The sequence below is a fragment of the Gracilinanus agilis genome, chromosome 3 (genome assembly GCF_016433145.1).
Source record: "Gracilinanus agilis isolate LMUSP501 chromosome 3, AgileGrace, whole genome shotgun sequence".
Classification (NCBI taxonomy): domain Eukaryota; kingdom Metazoa; phylum Chordata; class Mammalia; order Didelphimorphia; family Didelphidae; genus Gracilinanus; species Gracilinanus agilis.
In genome coordinates this window covers 346,146,560-346,165,287 of record NC_058132.1, presented here as the reverse complement: position 1 = coordinate 346,165,287, position 18,728 = coordinate 346,146,560, and the positions used below count along the sequence as shown (strand labels likewise).

The window sequence follows — 18,728 nt, the reverse complement described above, 5'->3', positions numbered from 1 at the left end:
CTTTCATTTGTCTGCAACTTCCACCCACTTCTAGAGTGACATAATAGAAAGCTAACCCCTTTTATACTTGAAGACAGCTATCACATCTATTCCCCCTTCCTCTAAAGGCTAAATATCCCAATTCTTAAACCACTCTTAATTATTGTGGTCAGCAGTCACTTCACCATCCTGTTTACCCACTGTAAAAACTCTAGTTTGTCAATATCCTTCCTAAAACATGATACCCAGAACTAAACATAACATTCTAGATCAAAGCATAGTGGGACTTATCACTTCTTTCAAGTTTAATACTCTGCCTCTTAAGGGATCTAGACTGTATTAGCTGTCATGTTGCTCACTCATATTTTTTGGTCTACTCAAATCCCCAGATCTTTTTCACACAATACCTATCTACATTCCTCTATCCTCTATTTATGAAGCAAATCCTTTTTAACCAAAGTGTAGGGCTTTAAATGTATCCCTATATGATTAAATTCACCATTCTAGCTGAGGTCTTTTTAGATGATGACATCCAACACATATGCCATCCCACCAGCTTTGTTAAGACGCAAATTTGAAAAGCATGCCACCTATGCCTTCAGTCAAACACAGACAGATAGTACCACATCAATACAGGGCCATTCTGTTCAAGACCCCCTTCCCCAACCTTGATATAATTTCATTAATGGTGATTTTTTTGGTCCAATCATTAAACCAGTTCTAATTCAGCTAAATAATTACTATCATCTATGTCATACCTCTCCAGTTTGTCCGCAATGATAGCATGAGAGACACTGATCAAAGACTTCGCTGAAATATGAGAAACAGAGACAGAGAATATTCCTTATCTAGTTTAATAACCACATCAAAAAAAAAATGTTCTGGCATATGTTCTCAATGAAGTCATGCTGGCTTTTAGTGATCACATTTTTCTTTTGCAAATGTTTATAAATACATAATTTAATAGCATTTTAGAATTGTCAAAATCAGCTAATCTTGGGAATCAGGATTGGTCATTATATTAATGAGTTGATGTCTTATGGCATAACATTACTTTAAGTTGCATATATTCTTAGCTCTGCTTTCTTCACCATATATCAACTCAAATGTCTTCCCAAGTTTCTCTGAATCCCCTCATTTTTGTTCTTTCTTGCAGTGCAACAATATCTTATTACATTCATTTCACCAATTTGTACAACCATTTGCCAACTGGACACCTAGTATGATTCCAGGTTTCCATGACCAGAAGTACCTTTGATGACTATTTTAATAAATATAGGATCAGCCTTTGATCTTTTGGGGGTATATTCCAAGTAATTTTCCTAACCATCCTATTTGAGCCAGCTTCATCCATAGAATTTTAGGCCATAGGAGTCTATCCTTTCATTCTGAAATTTGTTTTTCCAAAGTCTAAGGTTCATCATATCAGATTTTGCCTGGCTTTCTTTTTTCAGATATTATAAGAGGGAATAGCTACTTACCTTCAATGTTCTCAAGATTTCTACTTTAGCAACTATGGTTGGCTGTGGACAAACTTAGGAAATCATGAAATCTGACTATGTGGCCTTGGCAGGTAATGAGTCAGAAGTGGGGACACCCTTATGTCAGAGGTAATCTATTTAAAAGTAGCAAAAAAATAATATTGACACATCTCCTAGGGCTTTCCCAAGCCCTCTACCACAGTCCTCTCCTAATCTGCTTCTTCATACCCTGCTTTTTCTAGGGTATATCTGCTTTACTTCAATATATAACTCAAGCTTAATTCCAAAGCCATTGGCACTGACCAAAATATTTCTGGACTCCATTCCAAATTCATACTAGTCAAGATGGATACTTTAACAGGAACATTTGGACCTATGAGCTCTATAGTAGATAAATAGCCAATGAAGTGCTATTCCAGTGACTCAACCATAACAGAAGTGACCTTTGTGTCTTTTTTTTTCAACCTATACCTTCTTAGAATCGATGCAAAGTAACGGTCCTAAGGCAGAAGAATGGAATGGGCTAGACAACTGGGTTAAGTGACTTGTCCAAGGTCACACAGCTAGGAAGTATCTGAGGCTAGATTTGAACCTGACCCTTGTGTCTTGGAAGACATGTCCATAGAGTGCAAGCTTAGCTCCCGGAGGCAGATCCTTTCAATCTGCAAAGATAGCACAGTCTTGCCAAGTTGACGGGGAAGTGATAAAATTTTCAGTCACAGTAATTTAGAAGACCATGTACTCAATTATTCTACATAAAGGATTGTCATAGTTACACCTCATGGTTCCCAACTATGTCTCTGAGCACCTAGGAACATTGGAGACATAGTAAATGCTTGATAGAGTTTTGATGTTATAGAATGTCATCCATGGTCCCAGTCTGGGCCAGGCAAAAACTTAAACCACCTTCACTCATCAATTTTCTCTCTCATAGTCAAGCTGCATCCCATCCCACTAGGTACTCAATCTCAAAAACAGCATAGCTTGGCAAAGATTCCTAGTATAAAATAGTTGTGAAATTCAAACATACTTATGAAACAAAAAAATTTTAAATTACTAAGTCCCTATAAGGCAAAAGCACTTTAACAATTATCTCTAGGAAGATATGAAAATGAGAACATAAAGGATTATTAGTTTTTCTGACTATAGATGTTAGCTATGTGGGAATAGATGTGTCATTTAACCATGATTCCTACACATGATATGGGTAAGTATACACTTGTTTACACACACACACACATACACACACACAGAGGTACTCTCTCTTCTCAGGGGTGGGGATCATTCCTCCATAAATATTTATTAATAAATTAGTGAGAAGGAAGAGAGTAGTTGGTGACACACCCCATAATAGTGAATGCAACCATGGAACTCATTACAGCACTGAAGGTATCCCATCTAGATTTAGGCTTACATAAATGAAAACAGTCATAGACTTTTAGAGCTAAAAGGACCACAGAAAATAGAAAAGAGCCTCATTTAAGTCCTGTCCTACACAGTTCACACCCACATCTACCCCTAGCCATTTGCAAATGGAGAAACTGAGATAATGTGATTTGCCTATGGACATTGTTAGAACATAGCCAGGATCTGAACCTAGGTTTCCTGATCAGCATTCCTTCTACCATACTGTTTCTGAGTTATATGTCTTTCATAAAAGCTGAAAATTAATCAAACCAGCCCCTACTATAAATTTATATTTTTGATGAAGGAATGAGAAGAGGTTAAAAAGACAAACAGGGAGGCCAGCAGCTTCTTCAAGAACATATTTCAAATGAATATAGTAGAATAGGGCATCTTGTCCTAGGAATTTTTCTCATTGCTAAAAGTAAAGAGAGAGGTCTATTTATTTTGGGCAGAGGGCGTAGAGATGAAAAAGGAGACAAATATAGTAAAGTAATTGCCCGACTTAACACACAAAATATGACTTAAAAACAATGAACTTCATTTCACAGTTTTCAATAGCCATGACCTGCATATACATATATATACTCAGAAACTCTTAACACAGGAAAAAAAGCACATCACCTTGTTTATGGAGACATTTAATAGCCCTTGCCCTTCCCACCTTTCAAAACACATAGTATACAAAATATAAAATATTTTAAATATTTATAAACATTGCAAGAAAAAAAATAGAACTGTATGAAAATATTTTTATCTGGGTTTTCCCTCATCGTTGGACAGGCAGCTTAATTTGCCTTGAGTTCATAACTGTTGATCGGGTAGGAATATGCTCTGCCTAATACTATTCGGTCCCGGAGGAGTTTAAATAAGACATAGTAGTTGCAGAAGAGGATGAGGGCCATGGAAAGTGTGTGATTCCATTTCTCTGACCGAAGCAGGGAATAAAGTTGGTAGCAGACCACACTTCCCTCAATGAGGATAAGAAGATTTAACAGCCTTAATGGACGATGAAAGAGAAACTGTTAAAAAAAAAAAAAAAAAAAGGTGAGAAAAAACAAGCTACATGAGAATGACTAACATCTCTTCAGTGAAATAATGTTTCTCTAATGGCATTATGTTATTTTAATATTTTATCAAAATGTGCAATAACTAGTTGGTCTGGTTACTATTTAAAATAGGATAAAGCACTTTTAATTTCCTGAGTTTGGAAATATTAGAGAACAAGCTAGAAAATGTAGCTAGGCATGGAATTGGCTCTAAAGAACTTTCATTTTAAATCTGGGCTTGATATGAAAATCAATGGTAAAATGAATTTTCTTGTTAAATCTTATTTCAAAGCCTTCAAGAAAAAAGAAAAAAATCATCCTTTAAAGCTGTTCTCCATGATAATGTTAGGGAGACTGCATCTTAGTTAGATTAATCCTAAGAAATATCATGTGTATATTTTTATTTTTTAAATCCCACCTAGCACATTTTCCCAGATCATTTCAAGGAAAAATAGCACTGTTATATTTAATACAATCCTATTTAATTGTTCTCTTTTCTTTCCTGTAGTTACTCATGACTTAGAACTCTTGCACCATCCATTTCTGGTATATTTTCTGTTTGTAAAATGGAGAAGCTGGATATACAGAACCAGGATAAGAGAGAAATGAAGATTAAAAAAAGGACTTCAAGTTCTCCCCACAATCTCCTAGTTTCAACTATTTAATCTAAATGACCCAGCAATAACAGAGTATTTTCAACACAAAGTAAAAAACTATGTATGGACTTTGTTCTTCTGAGTGTAGGTGAGACTATATGCCTTTAACAAGTAATCTACATCAGACTTAGAAAGGGGAAGACTATAGGAGACTTCTTAGGTATGGAAACTTGACTTAGGAAGACCAATCTGTTCACTTCTACGCTTGACCAGGGTTAACCCAGTTCCTCAAAGACAGCCTTCAAAAGCACTGAAATGCCAAAAGCCTCTTGCTAGAAAGATAAGATGTAATTAAACTGAACTTTCACCCCATATCAGCTAATATTACAGAGGCTTATGAGAGAAGTTCAGGAGCCAATGGTAAGAATCAGACCTTAAAACTGTCAGGGACTGTACACCAGGCCAAAGAAATATATGGCAAGAAGGATTTTAAATTCTATTAGTGAGCTGTCTTAAAAAATAATAGATTCTTAGTACTTAAAGCCACTACAATTTAATAAACCAGCCCCAGAAAAATAGCAATGCAGTAGTTTTCCAGCTAACTCCCTCAAAGTCAGCAAGATTCTCCTGAGCAAAGTGTCCAAAAACACACATTCAATACTCTGCCACTTGAACATCTTAATAAAACATACATTTATTGTAGTTTTCAAGAGAGTGGTAATAGTTACCATGATAACCATTAAGAGACTACAGGTCCCAAGTTAGGAAATATTTCTTTATGTATACTAAAATAAATCATATTCTATTTAGAAATTATCTACTCATTTAACTGTAGAGCATTGCCCCCACCTTTGCTATTTAAAAGAATGATCTACTTGGGGTCTAAATCATAACAGTTATAAAAGCCTTTCTCTGAGTGAGGTAGGTTTCTAATCTGTACCTGGAAAGCTCCCAGAAAAGAACTTTTAGATAATTCTCTAATCTCAAACTAGGGAATACAAGCTCTCACAAATATCCCTTGATGCATCTTTCACAGTATCCTCTGCTCCTATATTCATTTCTTTGATCTACGAATGTTTATTAAGCATACAATGTGTGTAAAGCATATCCAGAGCATATACCCCAACCAAGGTCAAATCTACTAAGACGTTCCCACTCTTATCCCAGGATGCTCTGTTTTGCAATCTATTTGTCCCCCCAAAATCAGATTTTCTGAGGTTGGAGATGTACAATGTAATTTAACTAAGAACCTGGTTCAGGAAGGAGTTAAAAGCAGGGATGAGTGACTTGTATCCAGTTGTAGTTCCACTTTGCATTCCAGGAGGAGGGATAGCCTGAGATTCATGGTTCACTGACATTTTCTTGATTTTCAAGTGGGCTAACCTGACATTGTTACTTTTCCATCTTTTAGGCACTTAACTGAGTTGATATGTTATAATTGCTAAATAAACTAATAACTTAAGCTTGAGTTGTCAATATTTAAGGATATACATATCAAAATCCATTGTACAATATTATTGTTCTTCCTTCTATGTTATCAAAGTAAAAACCTCTCTGCAAGAAAAAGATCTCCAAACCCTAAGCATTTATTTCTAATAATATTGGATGTGACAAATTCTAATACAACTAGAAAAAAACTGGCCAATTCCTTATAAGATTTGATAAAATTTTAACTTGAAAATATCTGATTTAAATCTCCATAATAAGTGTTCAGTATTAAAATCAAATTAATACAATGTCATCTCCTATACTTTTCCCCACCCCCAATTTAGATTTGAGAATAAATAAGAGATACTTGCATAAAAACGAGCATGGGAAACATCTGAAGGCACTGCTACATTATAAGGACCCACAGCTCTATACAAACAACGACTATGTCGTACCAGCACACCCTGAGGCCATATCGTATTTTCTGACCATCTAGAGAAGAAAACATTTACCATTAAAACATAGATAACAAGAGATTTAACATTCTCTGGGAGAAATGGCTACATTTCTGTAGCAGTGACAAAATATTCATAAAGGGAATAAGGCTCCATCTGCCTAGATTCTGGAAATATAGTATCCCTCTGTCAAGTTGAAAGGAATAGAAAGTGTTCATTGGATTAAACTTTAGCAGAGGAAGAAATAGGATGCAAAGTGATATGGGTAACTCTTGGAATCAGAAGATTTGATTAACTGGCTTAGGAGAATTGAGCAAAGATAAATACTTGATGTATTGGTGAGTTGAGATTTTTAACAGAGGTGGTTGGGCTGTCACCTCAAATCCAAGTGAATGAGATCTGTCTGAAGGTACTAAAAGGAACCTAATTGCAAGAGAAGCTGATTCTAGCAAGAGCAACAGAGAAAGAAAATATAGAGCCAGGGTTTGTATGTAACTTGCTGTGGAAATATATACCATACAAATTATAACAAACATCCTCCCCTACCATCACTAAATGCTTAAAAAATGCTTGCAGACTATGTAGCAGGATAAAGACTTTTACATTTTTATTAAAGTTCCCTTCGTTTGGTATTATATTAATTTATTTGAGTAAGAATAAGTTTGTTTTCCACTAGCTCCTTGGTTTTGTAAAAAAAAAAAAAAAAAAGGTAAAATTTGAAAATTTCATAATATGCTTTGGTAAAACAATTTAACTCACCTTTTATTTTATAGCAGTTAAGTTCTTAAGGTTCCTAGATTAGGAGTCAGGTAAACTTCTCTTTTTTTTTAAACTCTTACCTTTCATTAAAAAAAAAATCAATATGCAGTATTGGTTCCAGAGTTGAAGAGTTGGGAAGGGTTAGGCAACTGGGGTTAAGTGACTTGCATGGGGTCACACAGCTAGGAAGTGTTTGAGGCCAGATCTGTACTGAGGACCTCCTATCTCCAGGCCTGGCTCTCTATCCACTGAGTCACCTAGCTGCTCCTAGTCAAGTAAGCTTTTTAGATATGTTCATGAAATTAAGTCTACTGGCACCCTAAGATTTTCCCATTCCAAAAGTTTTCCATTGGCCCTACTCACACTTACCAGCATCAAAGTGATGATACACCTCATGGCCATGTGCCATCAGTAGCCTGCAGAAGTACAGTACTAGTGCTGTGGGTTGTACTTTCAATTTTTATTGAAATCTGTCCTTTGCCCATAGTCAGGTTTCTTTTCAGCCTGGCCCAATTTCTTTCAGGTCCTGGGCTTGAGGGCCTGTGCTAATCTGTATCAGACATTAAGGCAGATAATTGAAGGGAGAACTTTGGGTTGGGGTAAAGGTTACCTGAATCTGTTCTGCTAAGTAAGGAAAGGATTTCTACACATGATGGGATCTGTGTAATGTTTTAAAGGAGGAGAAGAACACAGAAGAATGGTCCAGTCTTAAGGTATAATGGAAAGCATGGAAATATTCAAAAGGAACAAAGGGAGCTCAGCTCTAAGAAGGCTAAATACTGTACAGAAGAGCAGATGAGACACTTAGCAATGGAATTGCTGACTTTGGAGTCAATAAATGGTTTGAATCCGAGTTGGAAGCCAGTCAAGCCACTAGGAGTTTTAGAAAAAGGAAATGAAAAAGTATAAGCAGCAAGGAAAGCAGACCCAATCAATGTCCTCATTAGCAAAGGAAAAAAGGCTGGTCACAGAAATAAAAAGAAGTTATGGCTTCGTAGATGTGATAACTATTTAATTAAGTTCAGATCTATCAAAAGTTGGTCCATGGCAATGAAGGTATAGAATCAATCTTTGAGCCCCTTGGAAATAAAGATGTGCAACAATCATCTGAATATAACATCAGCTAGATAGTTAAAAAGGAAGAAGTGGGGGAGTTTGAAGGAGAATGAAGAATTAATATCTTTGCTTGTGTTCAGGGTGATAAGGTGAGAATCCATGTGGACAATGGTAAAAATTAAATGTGTGGAGTCATGAATATGAATGGTATACAGAGCAAATAAACAATATCAGCAATTTGCAGAAAAGTGGAATTTGATTTCTCCCTCAATTCTACTCACATGTGTTGTGGAGCATTGCTGTAGGACCCATGTTCAAGTTTCTGCCATTTGCCCAGGTGAGCAGCTGATTTATGCAGTGAATCACAATATTTAGATGGTAGCAGCTGTGTGGTGAGCATGACAAAGGCATTAATCCATACCATAATGAGGTGCTCACATGACCAACGCATGTCATAGTACTGGGTACTCTGAAAGAGATCAAAGAAAGATAAATGATTCATGCTTTTCTGAACAGAGGAGACAGGGATGGGTGCGTATACATTCGCCCTGTAGACATGTTGCACATTTGGAAAAAATCATGCATTGGCTGCCCTGCTGTCGGCGCAGAAGATTCAAGAACAGTCTTCCAAAATCCTTCAAACTGACACTTTAGTGGTTGGGGTTCAGACTGGGAAGATACAAATATATTTCAATTGTGCTTTCTTCCTAGAAGCACTCCATCTGAGTATTTCCTGTGAATGAATTCACTCTGGCTGTAGAACTGCTTCAGAATGAGTAGTGGGCACTAAACCGACCCAAAATATGTAGGCAGCTATACTGCCCATGGTATATCCAGCACCATTTTCCTTTTCAGAGGAGTGAATTGAAGATTAGATAAAGGTTAGATTAAATTCAAAGTAACTCCTGACATAAAAAACCAAGAGCAATCAGTTGAGTTGTAGTAAAACCCTGGACTAAAACTACTACACACTGCTGCTACTTTCAGTATAGAGTACATTCTCTCCAGATATACAGAGAAATTAATAAACAAGGAAGGGGGCACCACGGGTGCATCACATATATGGAAATACCTATCCACCAACCAGGAGCGGTACTAGTGCACTCCAGATGCAGCCGCACTCCACCATCCAGGCTGCCAAAGGGGAGACAGAGAAAAGGGGAATTAAACAAGAAATATCGAGTTTATGCAATGCACACACAAATGTAGAAAATTTAAAAAAAAAAAAACACGACAACCATTACCTTCACAAAACAGAGTGGCAGAAATGCAACGTAGTAGGCACTGAAGAGGGAATTGAAGAGGACTTCCTTGATCCTCTGGTTGAAATCTGCTTTTAAACATTCTACCTCATTACGGATGAGGTCTGGAGACAAAGGACAGCTGTGAGTGGGGATGGGTGTGGCATTATTAAATTGTTCTTTCAGAGACTCTCGCAACAAGGAGATGAAGTCTTTGGATTTAGCCAAACCACCCATAGTGGAGGAACTTTCCTCCACCACCTGTTGCTGAACCACATAGTTATAATCCGCTGGCAGGAGATGTGCTCTACTATCTTGATGGAAACAGCAGAGAGGCACGTAAACACCAAACCTATGAAACAAGGTGAAAATGAAGATGAGAAGAGTCCAAGGCAAGATCCTGAAGTCATGCTAATAAAACCATTGTGAATGAATAGCTACTGGAAAGAGTGAATATAAACTCAAGATTTCCATCATGGCTAAGGGCCCTCTCTGATTGTAATCTTAGGAACACATATTAATTCTCAGTAGTACACTACTAACTGGTTCTCTAGTAGCACAAGAAAGTCAAAATGTTTCTATATGTGCTAATTAGATTACAACAGTGACCAGGGCACTAATATGAAAAATGAACATTATTTCCCATCAACAAATACAACTGGAGCATAAAAATAAGGGTGATTCAAGAAAAGAGATTTTTGAATGATTTGTTGAAAATATACAGAATTTATATAACAGATTCATAGGGACCTTTATTACATATCAATCTATTTTAAAGACATTTTCACACATACATATATATTGGAGCGATATGCAGGACAGTGGAAAGGGAGAGAAATAGTGACAGGAAGATATAACAAATGAGAAATGGTGAAGAATTATGCCATGAGTAGGGACAGTCAGAGTGGAGAGGGAGATATGAATTGGAGCAGAGTTATTCACTTTGGGAGAGAATAAAAAGAAATACAGAAAGCTAAGAGCTTTCTAGATAAGAAAATAAAAAGAGAAAGAACCAATAAAGTAGACAGAAGAAACAATCAAAGTAGTAGGTACAGAATCAGAGAAGTATAGTATGATAGACATGGTTGATACGTTTCTAGAAGTACTGGTGGCTAATAGCAAATACAACAAACAGTTCAAAGAGAATAAAAACAGAAAGGGTCTCTGGATTTGGTGTCAAGACTATTAGTAGTGACCTTGTAAAAATTAGCTTTGGTAGTAGCAGAAACATTAGCAATATTGCAAAGGAAAAGAAGGCAAAAGATAAAGACTACTTATTCAAGAAAGGAAAGCAAGAGCAAGGGGGGGTGTTGGCTTCGGTTTTAGTTTTAATTTTTAAACCCTTACCTTCCATCTTAGAATCAGTACTGTGTATCAGTTCCAAGGCAGAAGAGTGGTAAGGGCTAAGCAATGGGGCTTAAATGACTTGCCCAGGGTCACACAGCTAGGAAGTGTCTGAGGTCATATTTGAACCTAGGACCTCCTGTCTCTAGGTCTGGCTCTCAATCCACTGAGCTGCCCAGCTGTCCCCTTTAGTTTTTTTAAAAAAGACAAATGTGGTTCATAATTATTCAAAGACAATAGGAAAGGACCTTATAGAAAGAGATGGAAAATTCTGAAAAAGAAAGGAACACAAAAGAAAGTCCCCTAGCATTTTGGAGGAGAATTGAAGCTATAGCACAGATGACCATTACTTTCAGAGAAAAAGGAGCCTTTTTTCTTTGGGGCAGATGAAAGGACAGGATGTGGAAACAGAAACATGTTAAGATGCAAGTAAATAAAGAACCACAGAAAAGGAATACTGTGATATTTACCCACTTTTTGCTTCAAAATATCTGTCTCTACGACTACACTCTTATTCTTTTCTTGATATCTCAGAGCAAGAGCTATAGTTCCTCCTCTCCAAAGCTGACTCTTCTTCCGTATCCCAGCCCTTCCACTGGTTTCTTACTTTCTGCCAACCATGCACAGGTATCCCCTATCTTAAAAACAAAACAAAGACAACAAAAAACAAAACCTTCACTTGACCTTGATGTTCTCACTTCCTATCATCCTATTTGTCTTCCTTTTTCCTAGCCAAAATTTTCAATAAATGTCCCACACCTTCACTACTTTAGAATCTGGCCATTACCCACTAGACCCCAATGAAATTCACCAATAACCTTCAACCTAAATATAATGCCCTTTTCTCAGTCCTTCTCTTCCTTAACTTCTCAGCTGCATATAATTACCTCTTCCTTCTTAAAATTCTCTTCCCTTGACTTCTGTAATGTTATACTTGATGAACTCTATTTCTTCATCTCTATAATTTCTGATGGCTCCTTCCTTGCTTCTATTCCCTGAGTACATATAAGAATGCATATATGTATATATCAATGCTTAATCTCAACTTTCTACATTATTATTTTTCCCCACTTACTTTCTTAGAAAGCTCTTCAATTTTCAGGGCATTACCCCGAAATTCTATGATGACTTCCAAATCTAAGTTTTGATACTTCCTTTCTCTAGTTCCATATTTGCAGTTGCTTACAGGTTATCCTGATTGGAAATTACAATCATGTCAGACTCAATATACTTAAAACTAAATACTTTATCTTCCCAGAAACAACTATCCACCTCTACTTTTTCATTCTTCTTCCAGATCCACCTGGTTGGAAACCTGATTCATCTTCATTTGTCTCCTTTTCCCATATCCCATTATCAAAGTTTAAAGACTTCTTTGCAAAAGCTATCAGATTTGTACTTCTCCATTTCCAACACCACTACCCTAATTAAGGTTCTCATCACCTTTCCTCAGCAACATATATCAAAAAAAGTCTTTTCTCGTCCTACTCTGGTCCAGTTTATTCACATCTCATACTTATGAAGCTACATTGGTTTCCTTATGTCTATAGCTTGGTAATAGAGGCCCCTTTTCACCTGTATGACTTTGTCTCCTACCACTTAACACAATTTTCTGCCAGTCAGGGTGATTTCCTTATTGTCTATTACCACTTGACACTGTTCTTCCTTTCATTTGGGAAAGCCTGCCTATTCCTTTTCATCATTCCAAATGCTGAAAACTCCTTTCAAGATCTTGCTTGCTACCTGGGGCTATAATGAACCTTTCTCTTCTCCGATTTCCTGCTCTAGTTAAGTATAACTATCTGAAAGGCTCTGATCTCTGACAAAGACAACGTACTGAGAGGAAATCTTTTGAACAATGCTATTAAATAACCCTCAATAGTTGTAACACATTTGTCACAGTCAAGTCACTTTGGTGTTTTCCAGGTCCAAGTCTTTAGGAGGCTGAACAAAATGATTCTGCCCACAAATTCCTTTAGTAATCGGCACAGTAGAACTCACAACAGAGAAGAATGCATACCTATAGTCACATAGGAAAAGACACCTAAACCCAAAACTGTACTATACCATAAAGAGTCCTACTTGTTTACTTTTTCTTTCCTCTAAGCACTACATATTCTCTACCAAAAGTTTACTTAGAACCAAGCCTTCCCAAACCAGAACTGAACACCCTACTTCTCCCAGTTTTAATATGCTGGCTATAAACAACCCCAGACTGGGAGAAGCTAGTGTATTCTTGGAACTACTGATCATATCTGTTCCCTCCCTTCTTCCCTCCCCTAGCTCAGATATACTTCATTCCTTGCTATACTAACAACACCATACTGTCTAGCACTTTCATTATATATTGCATTTAATTGGTATCTAGTTTTCCCGAAAATACTTTTAACTACTCAAAGTGAAGGTGTATGTCTTCATACTTCTGTATTCTGTACCATTTGATATAGTGCTGAACACATAATAAATAAAAAAGTCATAATTCAATACAACAAATACTTCCTAATCCTCCTGGTACAAAATAGATAAAAATTAAAATCAGAAAAAACTCTCATTTTTTTAAATCTGATTTCTTGAGGTTGCCTATAAAATGTTTTCTTTAATAAAGTATGCAGTAGAAAGTTTTTAATTAAGATATATTTGAATTCAAAGACTTTATAACAAAAAATTATACTTTTAAGTATGATAAATATATCTATGTAACCTTTTTTTAAAATGGGTCAACAACCCATGAATTGACTTAAGTTCATTTCTTTGCTTGTCAATATTCTCATTATCCTTAAATATTAAAGAAAAAGAGGCTATGACATGGACATACAGACATAGCTATCAATCATCTCTCTGAATACCAACTATAATCAATTTTAGGCTCACGGGGAAATCATTAAAGAAACATGTGTACTGATGAGATTACAAATAAAATCACACTGGAAGTCACCTAGGCACCTGGATTCAAAGACTACTGATGTGATAATCCAGCTTTTAGCAGCAGTATCTTCTGCAGGTGTAGAAAGAATGTTTTCTTCTTTCAGTCTAATTCATCCTAAACTGAGAAATCATTTGGGAACTGAAAAAGCAGGAAAGCACCTCTTTCTTTTCTAGTCTATGAATAAAGAGGAAGAGGAAATTAGCCACATATTTTATGTTTTTCTTACTGACCTGACTGAAATAGTTTACTTTTATAGATTATGTTTGGTCAATTGAATTTTAAAGTTATAAAGTATTACTGTAGATTTCTACTCAAAATATATGCTTTGTTTATCTGAATAATTACATATTGGAGAAAGATACTTGGAGTATTTGTTGTTTTAATTCAATCATATAATTTTTAATAATTTTAAAACTGATACATCTTAAAAATGAGTGTCAAAAATATTCTAGAAATATTATGACTTATTCATTGAATAAAAATCTGATTTACATCAAAATGTCACACTTTTATTCCAAAAGGCTTTGGAAAATAAAATAATCATAACTTGATTTTCTGATAGAGATGCAAAATTAAACTGGAAAAGTGAAGATAAATCACTGCTATAAAAAGAATTGTATGTAAAAATGAAATTTACACTTGGCTCCAATGGTGAAAAACATATATGATAGGCACAAAATCAAATGTACTTTTTTTTTTCAAACCCTTAACTTCTGTGTATTGGCTCCTAGGTGGAAGAGTGGTAAGGGTGGGCAATGGGGGTCAAATGAATTGCCCAGGATCACACAGCTGGGAAATGTCTGAGGCCAAATTTGAACCTAGGACTTCCCATCTCTAAGCCTGACTCTCAATCCATTGAGCTACCCAGCTGCCCCCATGTACTTTTTTTAAAAAAAGGAATTGCATTAAGTTTTATAACTAATTTCTAAATGAAATCTAAGTTTTAATTCTTCCACTGACACCAAAAAGAAAACCACCCCTTAAACCCATAGTACATTTTGTTCTCCAATCAAGCCTTTAATCTGTGCTGGATGTCCATTAAAAAATTCATGCTATTGGTACCTAATTTGTCCCTCCTCCTCTGAAGGTAAAATTATCAAAATGATTCAAAGCATATTGTAGAATCACTTAATCTCTCTAAAGTCTCAGTTTCCTGAAATGTATATAATGAGGTAGAGATTGAACTACATGACTCCTAAGAGCCCTTTCTACTCTAAAGAGCTATGAACCTAACCATATAAAGGAGTTTATTATTGAAAAGTATAATTTAATACCTATATTTTATTCTAGATAATTAAGATAGTTTCTAATGAAGTACCAAAATTATACAGTAATAGAACAATTTAATAAAGAAAGCAGGAGCAGAGAGGTGGCTCAGTGGACAGAGAGCCAGACCTGGAGATGGGAGATCCTGGGTCTAAATTTGACCTCAGATATGTCCTGGCTGTGTGACTGCCAGGCAAGTCACTTAACCCCAATTGCCTAGCCCTTACTGTTCTTCTTGCCTTGGAACCAATACTTAGTATTTATTCTAAGACAGAAGATAAGGGTTTTTTAAAAATAAATTAAAAAATAAAGGAGCACACATCAATAAATCAACTTGTTTTGACATTAGGTTTTTTTTTTAACATGAGCTAAGAATATTTTTATTAAGCAAGTAATTGTTTAGAAAGAATAATAAACCAATTCTTCCTTCTATAGATTAAAAGCTTCACATTTGTCTTCCTAATATATGAGGTGTCTATAACTCCTACCTGACAAATAGAACTCATCAAAATACCTCCACTGTCTCCTGCATATTATACTGTTTCTTTTCTACTATTGCTTTACCTTTAAATGTTCAAGTTCTACCTTTTTCCTACATTATTTCCTTCAGGGACGACAATAAAATGTTAAGGCAGTGGTACTCACGGGTAGCCAAGGAAAAGGAGATTGAGAACTGAATGACTTCGGAAGAGATTGACCAGAGTCCAACAGAGCACCCATCCACACAAGGTAAGCAGCACCAAACGAGCTGTTATTAGCAATACGTAGTGAATCACAGATGCTGCACCCACCTTAGAGGCCTAGAAATTTAGAAGCATCAGATATAAAATTTCATAAAGTAGAGAACACAATAGTAGTTAGTGTCCAAAAAAATTGACTAAATTGAAGATACCTAGGTTTACCAATGTTCTAAGCAAAAGCAAAAAGGAAAATAAAAAAAAAAAAAAAAAGAAAACCCATTAAAGTTTCAACCAATTATGGGTTCTTTTTATAGGACTCTAAAGTAATGAAAGGGGAGGAAACAAATATGTTTAGATATTTAAGTTTTGAAAATATGGGAATATATAGGCAAAAAAGGAGGAATCTAACATTTCCCCCCTTAAATTCAATATTCTGATGGCTAAACTGAGGTGATGAGAAAACATATTTGTTTCTGAGCCTGGAGCTGTACAGCTCTCAATTTCCTCTTCAAAACAGACTGAGAGAAAGGCAAAAAGTAAGCAAGAAGTAAGGGGAAAAGTTGACCTTCTATAACCTCTGAGAAGAGTTAACTACTCTCATAAAGGAAAAGATCAGAAGCACATCTAAAAAGGAAAAGGAAACACAAGGAGTATTTCCAGGGTTCCCAAACTCTTTTGTGTCAAGTAATGAAGCTAAATAGCTAAGTCTAATGATGAGGAAGGGTAAGAAACATCTAGTGATGTGAATTGTGTGTTAACAAACACTGGCTTCAGAGTGAGTTAATGTTAGTGTGTGTATGCTTTTCTTATGTATATTTCTTTGAGGTCAGGACTCTTGCCTTTATGTATTTTTTATGTTGTTGTTAGTTGTGGGGCTTTGATCAATGTTACACAGCAATAGTAAGATCATACTGTAATACTTAAGACTAGAATGATGCATAGTACTCAGGTTGTTTTTGAATAGGTAGTCATATAGCGCCCCTTTGATAATACCCATACTCCAATGCAGTCTTATTTACCAACTCTCAGCCAAAACCCTGGAGGAGGAGCCTCAGCCATTGGACCCACTCTTAGCCCCATTTCCAAGGTCCCCAGGGCTGGCTGCTATTAATTAGTGAGGTAGCAGTCCAATAGGAGGGAGGTGGGCTTGGAGGTGGCAGAACAGGGCCCAATGGATGGGACTCACCTCTGAATGGCCTCTGAGTTGGTGGTTTTATTAGCTCCAGCACCTCCTTAAAGAGGACTGGTCTTCCTCAGGGCAGAGATCCTCCCTGTTACATAGATAATAAACAAAGAGGAAACAAGAGGCAGGCAAACTAATATTAATATCTATTGAAAATTTGTACATGGTGTTTTTTGGTACTCTCCCAAATAACTTTAAATTTTTTGGGGAAAATAAAGGTCATGAAACTAGTTAAAAATATGTTCAAAACATTCTATTCTCTATAAAAGATAAAGGTACTTTTAGGAAACATTTCTGAAGAATAGCTCTTAGATTGGGGCAATTTATAAAAGTTTCAGATTACTAAAAGGTTGCTGGGAGTTGCTAAGTGCTAGTGTATATTAATTTCAAGTTAGAGTATATCCTACTTCAAAACCTAATTAGAAGAACAGCTGGATATTTTACTCTTAAGTGGAAATTATCTAGGCTTTCTGTGCTTATAGTATTGATGGCCTTTTGCTATTTCTGTAAAACAAAAGTGAGGAAAGAGGAGCTCAGAGAGAGAATGGAGCTGAAGTTCACAAGTAATTCCTTTTAATTGCAGCCTGTGAATGGTAGGTCACACAAGAATGAATTTCTGAGAAGTATATATAGTGGGCAGTTGAGAAAAACTAAAAGGGCTTTTAAGGCCAAACTGCTATAGGTCATACTTGGGTTTGATTCTAATAAAGGATTCAGAATAAGTAAGAAAGCAACATTAAAAATCTGGGAACAAAATCTAGATATCTTAATCTATGACTGATGGCAATAAAGAATCAGAGAGGAAAGTGAACTAACTGAATCCAGACTTGACTTTTTAAAATAAGTTTGCTCTTTGAGAATGACCTACTTTATTAGTTAATTTTCTTAAGTTCCACTGATGTAATAGTTACATCATTTTTATAAATAAGAAATGAATACGACATGGTTAGAATCTGGACCACAAGCCAACATCTGCCTTGCATCTGGATTATGGAAATATTGCCACCAGCAGCAATGTGTCCTGGGGGCAGTAAAAAGTTGAATAAATATTGAAACCATAAACCAAAAGTTCTGAAGTGACACCAAACATTCCAGAAGGTTGGCATTAGGTAAAGGGGAGTAAAGACACAATAAAATGATAATGGGGCATAAGACAATCTCTCGTAATGGAAAACTTTGCCATTAGGTAGTGTACCTACCAAATGTCCATTATTTCATCTTGTGTTGATCACACAGAAAAAATACCAGCTAGATTGATTCTAACCATGCAAATTTCCCCACAAAAAGATAAAAAAAGATAGCTAATCTATTAGTATCATTATTAAGATAACCCACTTTTACATATTATTTTACAGTTTATAAAACACATCCCCCTACTCTGAGAAAGGGATGGTACAAATATGAATACTTCTCTTTTGTAAATGAGAGAAGTTGAGACCTAGGTGGGTTAAGTGTCATTCCCAGATTATGCCTAATAAATAAATGCCTTTTGATTCTGAAATTAACATTCTTTTTTGTTTTTTTAACCCTTATCTTCCACCTTAGAATCAATACAGTGTATTAGTTCCAAGGCAAAAGGGTATAAGGGCAGGTAATGGGGGTTAAGTGACTTGCCCAGGGTCACACAGGTAGGACGTGTATGAGGCCATATTTGAATCTAGGACCTCCTATCTCTAGACCTGGCTCTCAATCCACTGAGCCACTCAGTTGTCCCCTGAAATTAACTTTCTTTCTATTACGTAACACATTTGTGTTCATAAACATAGCTTTTTACACTTTTCTATTTCTGAAACAATTTTCCAAACGCAATTTAAGAGTAGTCATATTTTCCAATACGTCATCTGTCTTCATTTCAATATGAAATACGCATGTGGTGGCAAC

General features: G+C 36.0%; 1 protein-coding gene across 1 annotated transcript in view; it reads right to left on the bottom strand.

The window, feature by feature from the left end:
• Positions 1 to 3,489: 3,489 nt before the first annotated feature.
• The window catches only part of TMEM39A (transmembrane protein 39A), a 32,626-nt gene continuing 17,387 nt past the window's right edge, over positions 3,490 to 18,728 (bottom strand). Inside the window, exons 5-9 of the mRNA XM_044670082.1 lie at positions 15,630 to 15,784; positions 9,452 to 9,800; positions 8,489 to 8,676; positions 6,309 to 6,429; positions 3,490 to 3,886 (exon numbers count right to left, since the gene is read on the bottom strand). Of these exons, the coding sequence (XP_044526017.1) occupies positions 3,653 to 3,886; positions 6,309 to 6,429; positions 8,489 to 8,676; positions 9,452 to 9,800; positions 15,630 to 15,784 (1,047 nt within the window). The 3' untranslated portion in view covers positions 3,490 to 3,652. The remainder of the gene's footprint in view (positions 3,887 to 6,308; positions 6,430 to 8,488; positions 8,677 to 9,451; positions 9,801 to 15,629; positions 15,785 to 18,728) is intronic.